Source organism: Fulmarus glacialis, unplaced genomic scaffold (genome assembly GCF_000690835.1).
Source record: "Fulmarus glacialis isolate BGI_N327 unplaced genomic scaffold, ASM69083v1 scaffold40951, whole genome shotgun sequence".
NCBI classification, from domain to species: domain Eukaryota; kingdom Metazoa; phylum Chordata; class Aves; order Procellariiformes; family Procellariidae; genus Fulmarus; species Fulmarus glacialis.
This window is the reverse complement of record NW_009192872.1, coordinates 3,856-17,286: the sequence shown is the minus strand read 5'-3', so window position 1 is coordinate 17,286 and position 13,431 is coordinate 3,856. Positions and strand designations below refer to the sequence as shown.

General features: G+C 50.1%; 1 protein-coding gene across 1 annotated transcript in view; it reads right to left on the bottom strand.

The window, feature by feature from the left end:
• Positions 1–13,431, bottom strand: part of LOC104083681 (microtubule-associated proteins 1A/1B light chain 3A) — a 15,706-nt gene continuing 2,275 nt past the window's right edge. The window contains exons 2-4 of the mRNA XM_009587240.1: positions 7,001–7,056; positions 1,109–1,215; positions 1–568 (exon numbers count right to left, since the gene is read on the bottom strand). Of these exons, the coding sequence (XP_009585535.1) occupies positions 406–568; positions 1,109–1,215; positions 7,001–7,056 (326 nt within the window). The 3' untranslated portion in view covers positions 1–405. The remainder of the gene's footprint in view (positions 569–1,108; positions 1,216–7,000; positions 7,057–13,431) is intronic.

Here is a 13,431-nt window from a genome sequence, read left to right as displayed (position 1 = left end):
AGGGCGACAGTGTCCTGTCCTCTCCATCACCAGCCGAACAGTTCTGGCAGTAGGCTACAAACACACGCACACGCACACAGCACAGTGAGAGCAGCTGAAGGGTACACGAAGGGGATAGGATGGGAAGCCGAGGCCCCGTGTGTGCGCATGGGTGTCTGTATGTATGTGCGCATGTGGCTGCGTGTGTGTGGAGGGAGTGGGACTAATCTACACAGAGGTGAAGGGTTGTGCAAGTCCAACACACGCCACGAGCCTCTTTAGTGACAGGGTGATGGGAAGGGGAGGGAGGGAGAGAAGGAGTCAGCACAGTCCCTCTCTTGTGAGCCTCTGGTTGTGTTGTCTTCCAAGGCTGGGGGCCTGTGCGCCACAGTTCATCTGTCTCCACATGCCACCTCTCAGCAGGCCTCAGTAGCCAAACGTCTCCTGGGAAGCATAGACCATGTAGAGGAAGCCATCCTCATCCTTCTCCTGCTCGTAGATCTCCGAGATGGGGGTAGACACACTCACCATGCTGTGCTGGTTCACCAGCAGGAAGAAAGCCTGGGTGGGATTCAGCTGCAAGCGACGCCTGTGGGGGCAAAGGCAGGAGGGCCTGGGTCAACCCACCTGGGGTAGGCACTGTGACAGCAAGTTCTACCTCCCTCCAGCAATGCTGTTCACATGGGGCCAGACCTGCACGGCTAGGACCTCCTCCCACACGCTCGGGACGTGGTGTCTATGAGCCCAGCTGAGCTGCTTGGGGTTCCACAGCCTCCCGAGGCGGGACTCTGCAAAGCCCCTTTCTCCAAGCGCTGCTGGCAAGGGCAAAGAAGAGAGGCCTCTTCCATGTGAGCTGAAGGATAAAAGAAGGGGATTGGAGTCCCCCTCATCAGCTCATGGGGTGTCTCTATGAGGGAGAGGTCACAGTCCTTCACCAGATGCTAAGAACCTGCCCCCCCTCGACGCCCCCCAAACAGTCTGTACCACAACACAAGGATGCTGTGGCTGTCATGTCCCCATCCCCACCCTCAGCAGCTGCCTCTGCCTCATCCTCACCCCACCACACTCTGTTCAGGGCCTGTGGGTCAGGACAGGTTCATAGCATGCCAGCTGGGGCCACCCCACTCACCGGATTATTTTGACCAATTCACTCATGTTGACATGGTCTGGGACAAGGAACTTGGTCTTGTCCAGCACTGGCAGCTGTTTCTCCCCTTTATAGCGTTCAATGATGACCTGGGGAGAAAGTCAATGGGTAGGGTTAGCCACAGTGTACACTGCCCCAAGCACTGGCCTCAAGGTCAAACACAAATCAAACTAGCACAAGTGGAAAAGTTGAGCTAAGGCCCCAGTTTGCTTCACCCTCCCAGGAAAACAAAAAAAAGGATATGAGCAGTGACCATCAGGTTGGCTGCAGACAACTCTTCTGCAAAGAGTGATTTGTCTGCCTGAGACGGTGGAGAGCATCCAAGATAAGTGAACTAAAGCACCAATTGCTTTGGCTGGCTGAGAAACAGTAGGCATTAGTGGATTGATTTAGCTACCTCTCCCGACATGCAGGAGATCGGGAAGAGGAGTGAAGTGTATTCTAACATCACTTTCAGACTGACCGAAGCCACAGGTTTTGCTGGCTTGAGCTAAGGACTGAACTCATGGTGCACAGCAAGAGACATTTTCCTTCCCTTTGGTGCAACAACTCTGGGCTGCTGCCGTTCAGCATCACCCTGCTTGCTCAGGAAGAGCTGCGGATATTCCCAAAGAAGCCGTTTTTAGAAATCACTGCGAAGCCACCCAAGGCATTCCTTCAGAAAGGGAGAGTTTGGATTTCGCCAGTCCCACTCCTCATGTTAACACTCAGACACACTGACTCCAAAAAGGATCAGAAACCCATGGCCACTTCTCCCATGTGCCAGCGGGAGCTGGTGTGGTGAGCTTCCAGGGCACTTCAGCACGGTGCCACCCCGGGGACAGCCCAACCTGTCCTCCCCTGCAAGAGGTCTTGCTTGGGAAAGCTCTTACCACACCTACATTCTGAAATGGCTAAACAATGATTTCTGTTCAGTTTTCCTGCTATTATAATGAATGAATTTCTTCTGTTAAGGAGTGTCTGCTGACAGCTACAATCGCTATTCTAAACCAGCCTGGAAATGTACTATCTGTATTCTAAGAAACAAGATGGTAGGCAGTTAAAGTAAGTAATGATATTACTTACAAAGCTGAATATGTTCCCGTTACAGCGATACTCTGACTCTCACATCTCTCCAGTACCTAGTTGTTTTCTCCACAGAAAGACACTTGTACACAAATCAGTTCTCTCCGAGTTGAGACTGAACACTATTTTTCACTATAAGGCAAGGAGTTCCCATAAATCATTTTCCTATGCCTTTTCCAAAAATATACGGGAGACTGCAAATGCCTTTGGACAGTGGAGGGGTGGAACAGCATGCAGAGATCAGGATCCCCAGAAGATGGCTCTGTGGAGCCAAAAGGATCAGGTGAACCTTCGGGAACATCGATTTGCCTTTCCCTTAATCATTTGTTGACACACCAGCCTCTATCAGCAGCAGCAATAGAACTCCTGCTGCCTGTCCACACCAAAGCCAAATCAGATACTCTGGCTGGGATGCTGCGGTGTCACCAGTGAGCTGGGAGTGTCTGATGAGTTCCCCAGACTGGGGACAGTCTCAAGGGCTGCACACTCACAATAGCCACATACAACGATGCTGCTCCGGCCACTGGGAAACGCAGAGGCAACAGTGGGACCTCGAGTTTTTAACAGTAGTTTGCACAAAGGGGCAGCTACACAGCAACTGTTTGTGCATATACCTTTACATGCAGAGAGGGCTATGCCTCATTTCTCACTTATATCTAGCAGGAACAGAGGCAGACATCTCGAATTACCAGCCAATTCCATCCCACAAAGAAAAGCGTCTCAATTAGTCCAAGAATGGGCCGAGAAGGATGTCCTGGCTGTTAAAGCAGCAGCTGCCTTGTGCCCTGAGCAGACAGAGGGCCTGTCATGTAGAACAGCTCCAAGGGTTTCTGTTTCCAGAACATGAGCTGCTATTTGGGTAACCCAGCTATGGGAACAGGTGGCCAATGGACAAAACGTTCTTGTCTAGCTTTGGAGGGAAATGCATGATCAAATGCTAATATTACATCCCTGTGGCCAGAGGGCTTGTATACAAAGCCACATCCCCTCCCGTATCCTCTTCCAAGCTGCTACCTCAGGCCAGGGGGTTCCTCAGTGTAGGACACCTGCTCTTGTAGTGGGAACCCACCCCAGATCTCACTGCAGAACTAACACGAGCTGGGCACAGGTGGAAAGGCTTAGGGCAGAGCCTGGGGTCCTGGTCCCATTGCACAGGGGGCTTGGGCAGCATTTATAAACTCAACCTTTGTTCTGGGGCCAGTCTGAAGAGGTGGAAAGGGATTTTGGTAGGGAATGGAGCCAGATCTGGCAGCCCGACAGAGGCAAGCTGCCACCACTCCATGCCCCCAGGTCCAACCAGCAGCAAGGCTGAGAATGTATTCCCAGCAGGCACACACACACACACAAAGCGTATATGTAACACATACATACCTATATATGAAACACATCCATATTGTATTGCGTACCCAGCCACAGAGATCAACACAGACATGCAGAGCACTCACACAGAGACATCACCAACAGCCTCATCCTGTCCCCCTCCGGCTGAGCAGGGTGGAGGTCCTTTAGTGGGAATATATACAGTAACCCCCCTTGGTCCAAAAGGTTCTCTGGTGTTGATCCATCTTGAGTTGTGTCAGCCCTGGACACTGGGTCTGCAGCTCCCCGAACAATCCCTGCAGGAGCCCAGAGAAGGTTGTCCCTTCCTCCAAGTCCGTAATTTGGGTTCCTGTCTGCCATTGTGGCAGGGCAGGGCATTATTTGGGCCCCCTCACCTACCATTGCCTCTCCGTGCTCCTCTGTGGGTATGCAGATGAGCTTTTTATCACGTAACCTAAGAGAGACCCCTCTGCATGGCCCAAACACTCCCTTAGCCTTCCCTATCAGCATGAGAGGTGGCTGTCCCCTAAGCCACCCTCTGCAGCAGTGCAGCCTGTGACTCACTAGGCCTTGCTGAATTTAGCATAACAGTACTTTGGGAAATGGTTTGCTCCTGTTGCTGCCCAGCACAAGCTGTTCCCCAGTGATTTTAGACTCTCCGAGGCTCACCAGAGCTGGCTTAAAGCTTGCAGCTGCTCCTCAACAGGCCCCAGAAAGCAAGCCTGGGGCTGACAGCAGGGGAGGGCGATGGGCAGGCATAAGCTCGGTCTATCCTCTAACAGGGCAGAAGATGATTTCTGACGCATCTGCTGAGGCTGTGGATGGAGGTCCAGTGAGAAGGCAGGAAGCTCTCTGCTTGCTCTGACTGCCCGAGGAGGAGCCACCCCACAGCTGCCTGCAAGGGGCAGCTGGAGGCTCCTTCCCAGCAGAGCTAAGCGTGAGCAGCACCTCACTGCCAACACAACCATGCCCTTCTCAGCAAGAGCTGTGTGTTCCTGTGGTCAGCACTTTTTACCATGGAAGTGCAGCCAGCTTTGGGGAATGCAGAGACAGCAAAGGAGACCCTGGCATGAGGTGGATAGGGAAACACTGGGGAGCCCCTAGCTCCTGCCTGTCTCCTTATTACACGTGCCAGTGAGGCGTCCTGGGATGTGATTTCCCTTCAAACACAAGCAGAGAACTCCACACCTCAGGCAGAGTCCAGGTTATCTACTGCTTTGTCTCTGGTGGGCTCAGACAGACACACTACCAGCTCTCTCCCCACGCAGTGCCTCCAGGTGTATATGGCACAGCCCCTTCCTCAGCCTCCTCTGGAAGTACCCTCATGGAAACAGGAGAGAAATGCCTTTCCTTGGGCACAAAGCCAGGCCATGCACTCTGCAAATCCTCCTGGCCCTCTGTCAAAGCAAAAGGGGACTCATCCAAGGGCTCTGAGTGGAAACTGGAGATGCAAGAAGAGGGCAGCAGCTGCGGCACAGCTTGCTGTGATTTCTGCCAGCAATAAGGGTGTGACCTGGGCCATCTTCTCCCTAACTCCCCCTGGGCTGTGGGCTCAAACCCCTTTGCTAATTCCAAGTGCCTCTCCAGGGAAGCCAGTCACTTGGCAAACACAGCTCCTGCGTTTCACAGAAGACCAAGACGTTCCTACAGCCAGTCTGCCTGCACTGCACTGCTCAGACCCACAGCTATCCCCCACACCATGCTCTGTTTTGCAGTACAAGGCTTTGCTCACAGCCCTAGCACGGAAGGCTACATACAGTGACTTGCAGGAACTTTGCTATGTAAAAGAGAAGAGACAGCATCAAACTTGATGTCAGGGTCTAATCGGGACCAGGCCTTTAGAGATACCAATGACACAAACACAGCTGGACGCCCTAAGGCCTTCAACACCCTTCTCTCCTCCTGATCCTTTTTACTGCTCCAGCAAAACTTGCAGCTAAACGTATCCTCCCCTGTCATGTCAGTCAGCCCAGGAAAGCAAAGCAGCTGAGCGTTCAGCTGAGTCCCTCACCCTCGCACAATGCTGGCACTCAGGACACTATCAAGGACAGTAAGGCATGGAACAAAGAGGTCACTGGAGCAGGTGTGGGAGGGCTCAGGTCTCTGCCATGGCTAAACCTCCCCGCACACACACAACTCCCCAGACAACCACACCAGTGGCCAGGTCCTGATGATACAGAAGCCTTCTCCCAGGGCACATGGTGTTTGACCCCAACACAAAGAGCACTCCAGCCATGGAAGCTCTCCCACCACGTTTCAGTAATGCCGGTAAAATTCTGCATGTGGATGAAAAGCTCTGGCTCCTTCTGTTCATTTCCCAGGCAACACACATTTGCATATAGGTACCTGATACATGCATGTGTGTATATTTTATGTACAACTTATTTCTAGCCTGTCCTTACTGCTAGAGCCTTAAGGCATTGTAATTAGCTCTGCCACAACTCTGGAGAAATGCAGAGCCAGCCTAATGGCATGAAAACCATGTTAAAAGCAGTGGTCAATAAACGTGTAGATGATACGGCATACTGGTATTCAGTGTGCTGCAAGGGGCAAGTCCTGCTCTGCTGAGCTAACAACACGTGAACACCACAGTGGTGGTGGAAGAGAAGGAAGAGAAAGAATTCTTTTTGCTAGACGATGCTGTGCTAAAATCAAAAGAGTGAGGCAGAAATGTGCCAAAAGCAGTTTGAGACATTAAGCCTTGAAGGCTAAATACTGAGAGATCGTATGCAATTTTAAGACAAGGCTGATGTTCATCCAACACTGAGAGTGAAGTGATCTAGGAACACATCCCATTTTTTGGCCATACATGCCATGGTATTGCAAATACTAAATCAAGCAGGCCCCGAGTACGTTATTTCTCTAAGTTCTGCATCTTCTCAGGAAAAGAAGCAAATACTCATCTAGGATATCAAAAGCACACTCACAGCCAAAGAGCGAGACAGCATATTAGGTCTGACATGGGCAGGAAGAACTGGAGGCAATTCATGGGAGTCTCACCTATGCATGTCACCATCAGGTGCTGGGAAAGCACAGAATGGGTGTGACTGGCTGTGGTACGAATTATCCTAACAGAGTCTCTTTGCTTTCAATACAGCAAAGATTATCTCTGGACAGATGCAGAGAAATCCTTACCAGGTTATCCAGGAAAAGTCAGGTAGCTACTGCAACAACAACAAAAAAACAGGCGATTTCAGAGTTTTCTCCTGCTGCACTAGCTTGGAAGTAGATTTGAGATGAAATCAGTTCCTTGCCTCTAGGGCAGGCATGAAGCTTCAGAGAAAGACTGTATTTTGCACTGCTGAGAATGGAGTCTACTGTTGAGCAGCTGGCATGCGCAAGGCACTGGAGGCTTATGGAGAGCGTTCTGTGTTGATTCTGGGGAGCAAAGTTTTGTAACCTCCGTGGCTGGCTGGGGGAGGCTGTCCAGCAGCACAGATGGGTCATGAGAACAAAGTCTAATGCAGAACAGCGAGAATGATCACTTACCGGGATTTTGTTTGGATGCTGCTCTCGGATCTGCTGTACTTCTTTACAACGATCCGCTGGAAAGAAAGAAGTAGAGAAACGAAGTTAGAAACATCTGGCTGTACTAGTACAGACAAAAACGAGGTAACCAGGTAACGAGATTTGTGTGCAAGCCACAAACTGACAAAGAGGGACATTGCAAAAGAAATGTAAATTCTGTTCATCAGACCTTTTCTGAACATTTTGCAGCAGTGAGATGGTCAGCCAGGTGTCAGCTTCAGTGATCAACCCTTCACGGCTTCCTACCACTCCAATCATGCCCCAAGGCCAGGGACATGCTACCCTGTCCAGTAAAACTGGGCAACACACACGGAAACCAAATGACTTAAATGAGACCATAAAGATTACAAAAACGTATTCCTAAATCTACCTCAAGCAAATGCAGCTCACGACCATCAGTGCCAGGCAGCAGCAAAGCTTTAGGGTCTCAGCTCTGGAAGTTCAAGCTCTTTGTGTCTCCTGATGCTCTCCCAGAGATGATTCCCCAACTGGGGCTGGGTTTTAGCCTTTTCCTTTTGCCTGTTGCACACTTCCAAGCACTATCTGGCACAGTGCCTCAGTCCAAAAGAGATACACCTTGCCAAGGAGGACTCCTTCACTATCATAGATCTACATCGTAGCTACGACAGCTATTGGCCTGACAGAAAGTATTTCTAGACCTGTCGTGGAAACAGGAAAAAAAACTTTAGCAAGGAGATGACCGATGTACTAAAAGATTTTTTCTGCAGTTGTTCTCACACTTTCTAACCCATTTTCCTGCAGAGTTCATGTTTACTGACACACACACCAGGCAGCACATAAAAGTTTGTACACTCTTCAAGCTTACAGAAGAATTTCTATGCCCGCTCACTGCTTTACTAGAGGGCCCTCCACTTTCCACAATTCAAAGCAGCAGAAAGGAGGGGAAGAAGCCGTACCAGGGCCAGGTACGGCTCTGTGTGTGCTCTTTCTGGGACACCACAGACCTATGCTCCTCCTTGCATTACCATTACTCTGGGAGGTGCTTCACAGCCTACAACGGCCCATCTGAAGTGCCCAGGGGAAGCAGTTTCACGGATCACAGCAGATAAGCCAGGGGGTGAAGGCCAACAACTAAGAACTGCCTAGAAATGCAAGATCTGGGCATCGCAGGATCTGTCATGGGGTCATCCTGCCACACACACACAGTCGCTGGTGCAGTACCTGCTTCAAGCCCAACTCCCCTTAACCGCTTCACACAGCCCCAGTTTCTCATGACCCACCAGGATCATATAGGGCAGGATAAGTGCATGTGTTTGAGTGTGTTTTCTCCCCACAAACGTCGAGCATTTCTCCTCTAACCACTCAATAAAAACCTATTGCTTATAAATTGAATTTGGCTAGATACTACTTTGGGAAGAGATTGGAGTTTCTTTAGAGGCCCCAAGAGTACAAAATCACCAGATCACAGAAGCTTTTGAGCACCACTTCTGTCTCCTCCGAGAGGAAAATATCCCTCTGCTAGGAACTGCTAGACCTTTCTTCTGTAGGACTCCATGGGCTAGTAAGACAGAGCAAAATTATTTGGATTTAATGGAAAATTCGGGCATATTTGTTTTGGGTTTTATGACTGAAGATGTAATTCCTCATGTTTCCTTTTCACCCTATCCAATGCTCCAGGGCATCCAGAGTTACCCTTGTGATACAGACCATTTTTCCCTGAGGTCCCAATCAGCAAGGAGTTACGCAGAAGTCAGCATTGCACGTGATGCTGGTACAGCAATGCCTCTTCAGGGACGCTGAAGGACACAGTGACAAGAAGCACCCAGCACACAAGCACCCAACTTGAGCAGCCAGCCAGAAGCATGTGCCCCTCTTCTGCAGAGCTGCAGAGCTCCGCTCCCACGTGTTCATTGTGTACAAGCTTCTGCAGGACAGAGCATCTGAAAGGCTGGAGATCCAGAGCATGAGTGGACAACACTTATCAGCATAAGTACTTTAGGCAGCTTGACTGCAGTCAACTCAGACTTGCTGGGTATTAACAGAGCCTGCAGAAAGCTGTGTGTCCTCATGGCTGGCTAGTTTTTCCAGCTTCAGTATCCACCCTATCCCTGCATGTCTCTCCATACCTATGAGATGGCCATGTAGATGAACTTCCTAGACATCATGCATTTCCCTGTAGTGTCACAGAACTGTTTGCACAGGCAGCCCCAACAATGCAGGTAATTATGAGAAGGGTCTGAGAAGCAATTCGCCGAAGGCAAATTTGCAGCCTTTGCATGTTATCATGGCTAGTAATGTAGATAATCTCAGAGCATGCAACTAGTCTAGGCTGCATGCGCCAAAGGGCAGCCACATGCCTGATGCCCCTTCTTGCTCTCTGGAAGCATCACCAACTCCAGCACAAGGCTGGCAGCCATCACCACCTTCGCTTCCACAGAGGAGCCAGAGGTGCCCCCTCCCATCACACTGAAAAAGATGCCACACAGAGAATAAAACGGTACGTCATCTACCCAGCTACATGTCAGTGTCTCAGGATCGCACCCCTGAAACCACAGTCCTTTGTCCCCCGAGGGGTGCAGACTGCAGGTGCCTCGGACCGAGGCAGGCCAGGCTGCTGCTGCAGTACGTTTCTTCCAGGTCTTGCTGACTCCACGCTCAGCAGAAATTAAGGGCACAAGCCACCAGTGATAAAGCTCTCAGCTAGCCTCAAGTCTGATGTACCTTAGCGGCAGCTCCCCTGTCCCGCTCTTTAAGACCTGCCATGTGCCCAGGACATGATCCCTCTGGTCAGATGGGCCCAGGGCTTTTGCAGCCTTTCTAATCTCAGAGGACGCTGTGGGAGGTGGCTGATTTGCAGGTTACCACAATGCAACAACAGCAGGTGCTGCTTTGCTCCAGGGGCTGCTGGATCCCTTCAGCAGGTACGCGTGATTGCAACTACAAGCACCTAAAGCCCTGCACTTCTTCCTCTGCCCAGGAGATGCCCATTTCAGAAACTTCATTCAGGAAGGCAGTTGGCAGCAACCCTGCCTAAGGTGTTCAGGTGCCTGAAGATGCAGGCAGAAGTTTCCAGGACATCTGAAGCTCTGCTAAGGAGCACACGCAGTCCCATCCTAGCCTTGGAGATCCAATCAAGCAGGCTTGGGAATCAGGAGAAGCTACAGAATCATAGAATCATTAAGGTTGGAAAAGACCTCTAAGATCATCGAGTCCAACCATCAACTCAACACCACCATGACCACTAAACCATGTCCCTAAGCGCCTCATCTACATGTCTTTTAAATACCTCCAGGGATTTACCCTGCACAAGGGTAATTTCTGTGTGCACAGTAGTTCAGGCACTAGAGATCTCCTGCAAGAAATAGGTGATGGTCACCCACACCCTCCTCAGCCTGGAGTGGGAGCTAGAGGTTGATCCTGTGCCTCATGAAAGCATCTTCAACATCACACAGCAAGGAATGACTATAAATACCACCTTTAATTTAATGTATATGTAGTGTAATCTAAGTCACAGGATTAAAGAGAAAAGCGCTAAAGGGCACTTCAGAGAGGCACCGAGGGAGATGCCAGCTTAGCACCCAAGCTCACACCACATACGGCACTGCAGACGGTACGCTCCCTCCACCCGTTCACCAGCAGTGTCTGCACACTCACATTTCATACACGACAGGTCTGATTTTACAAGCCTTGTTCTTCTCCTGCAGCTCTCCCAAATTATAACTGTGCTAACGGAGGTTAAGACTTTCCCCTTTTCTGTAGCACCCAGCTATAGTTAATCCTCAGCTTACATATAAAGTGAACCAGAACTGTTTACACAACCCAGTCCGTATCTACATTTTTTTCTCCGGCCCCTCCTCGCTGCAAGGAGAAGCAAAACACCACACCCGATTTCAGCAGCTCAGGGACTCCAAGCAAGAGGGGGTGAAGGGGCTGCAGCCAGCTGCTGTTTTGAAGGAGCTGAGCAAAGATTAATGAACTGCGCGTAGAGGGAAAAGCACCGTCTCTGCTCCCAGCTGCGGGCACCGCACATGTGCCACAAGGGAAGCCGGGCTTCTCCCCACTGCCAGGATGCGAGAGCTCAAGGTGGCAGCAAGGTAAAAACCACACACTTCTCATTGGTTATTCCTAGCAAAATTTCACTGCGAGGGCCTATTGAAAGACAGGAGTATTTTTGTAGTATTGCATATGCCAGGAAAATCGTCTATTTCTTCTCCAACTGCTGTTTCAACTGTTAAGTACCAACAGCAAAGCTTGCAAATGGCCCAAAACACCATAATCTCAGCTGTTTTCTTGACTGAGGTCCTTCCCAAGCTGTTCTCCCAAAGATGTGGGCACACAACGTATCCCATGGCAATGCAGGATGAGATCGTTATGGCAGTTAAGGAGAACTGTAGAAAATTTTAAGCCAGGCTTTCCAAGCATTAACCTTTTTTATCAGCAGTGCCCAGGAACCCCGGCTATGGGAGACAGGTCTCTGCTGTGCTGGGCGCTGTGCAGACGCAGGACGAAAGGACATCTCTGGATGCAAAAGAGCTTAATCAGACAAAAGATACAGATGGTAGAACAGAAGGAAAACACATGGCAAATTCTCCGACAGTGCAGTTGCGTAAGGGACAGCATTTTTCAGAAGACACTAGACAAACACTGGTCAGGCACTGGTGCTGCCCCGGGGCAGCGGATGGACTCTACGACCAGCCCTGCTGCCTGTGACCAACAGGAACGCTGTTAAGAAAACACCGTTAAGAAAAAACACCACCTGGAAACATCATCAGCATGCTACCAGGTCAACAGCTCCTGAGCTGAGCAAGAGCTGCGTGTGGAAAGCAAAGCAGAGAGTAGAAATTCGGCCATGAGCTACTGCCTCTCCCTGTAGTCCCATGTCTCAGGGCTGCAGGTGCAGCTGCACATGGCACGAAGAGAGCGTACAGACATCCCTGCCACTTGCAGCAGGCTGCCAGCCCTGTGGCTTTCTCACTGCCATCCACAAGACACACTGCTAGCCAGCTTGAGGGTGCATCTGCCTCAGATGTGAAGCAGATGCAAAACCGAACATGTTTCTTCAAGAAGCTGCTGCCGTCAGTTCCAGGGCAGAGGGTTGCTAGAATGGGGTCCTCTTTCCAAGAGATTTTCTGCAAGGAGAGGAGGAATTGGATGGTTTGAAATCAGGGTATGTCTGGGATGAGCTGGCAACTGCTGAAGACACGGGCAAGTTATGCAGGTCATTCCTGATGAACATCAGTAAATATTTTTGTAATATCACACCACCCTAAGGCCAGACACCTCTAACCACCAGGAAATACACCCCCTTGTATGTGTCATGGCTCACACAACAGCTGACCTGACCTGTCCTTGCCCAATGCTGGAGAGCTCGTTCTCAGGCCAGTGGCACTGCAGGAGCCGCAAGAGTGGACTCCCACATCCAGGAAAGGAGGGCAGAGCTTGCGAGGCCAGCCGTGCCCTGGGAAAGCTGTCCTCACTACTAAGAAAGGGTTGCTGTCCCAGGCTACATAGGACAGCCGTGTTGCAAAAACTTGACCATGATTCTGATCGTTGGTCTTATTTTACTTCTGTCTCCAAAGCTGGGGGGCTCCGGACAGGATGAATGACTCGTGACCAAAACTACAGTGTTTTGAACTTACTGCCTGATAGAAAGTGTGTCTCTGCAGCATTGGTGTAGGTAGAGGCTGATGCTCCACTGGAAGGTATTACCAACATGAACGTGGAACAATTGATGATCTGTCTGCATTCACTGTCCATTTTGTTGTTACAGCTTCATTACAAGATGTGTAATGTCTGGAAGGATTTTTGAATGCCTAGCTCCTGGAGCCCTGTGTCTGCAGAAGGATCTCAGCACTCTTGTTCATTTGCATAAGTTCCCAATCTTCTGGCTCCAGAGTAGAGCTTGAAAATGGATTTTAAAGGACAAACAGGAACCGCCTTCATTTTTTTTAGCAGTTTCAAAATTAACTGAGTATGATTTTGAGCCTGGCTCCAGGAATGAGTATCTGTATCTGGCAAATCCAGGATAAGGGCTCAGCTCATGACCAAGCAGAGCCACACAACAACTGTGAAGTCTAAATTAATGTCAAGACACTTGTTGTCTGGTTGCACACTTGCACGGGCCACGCAGGATGAGCACTGGACCTCCATCATTCAAACAGCCTAAAACAGGGCTTCCAACTCACTACACCTCCTATGCATGAGAGGCAAATGGGCAATACCTTCTGTGCCACGTTTGGATGGCATACAGAGTACTTACATCAGAGTTCCAGATAAGGAACTGGTGTTTTTGCTCAACGTTTAATCACAGTTTCACTAGCCTTGGAAAAAGACAGCAAGTTCCCTCTGTATGAGCTGTTAGGATACTGTCCTCTGCAAGGGCTTCCCTCTAGCTTTTCTTTGACCTTTTCTTTCATCTTGATGAGCTTCAC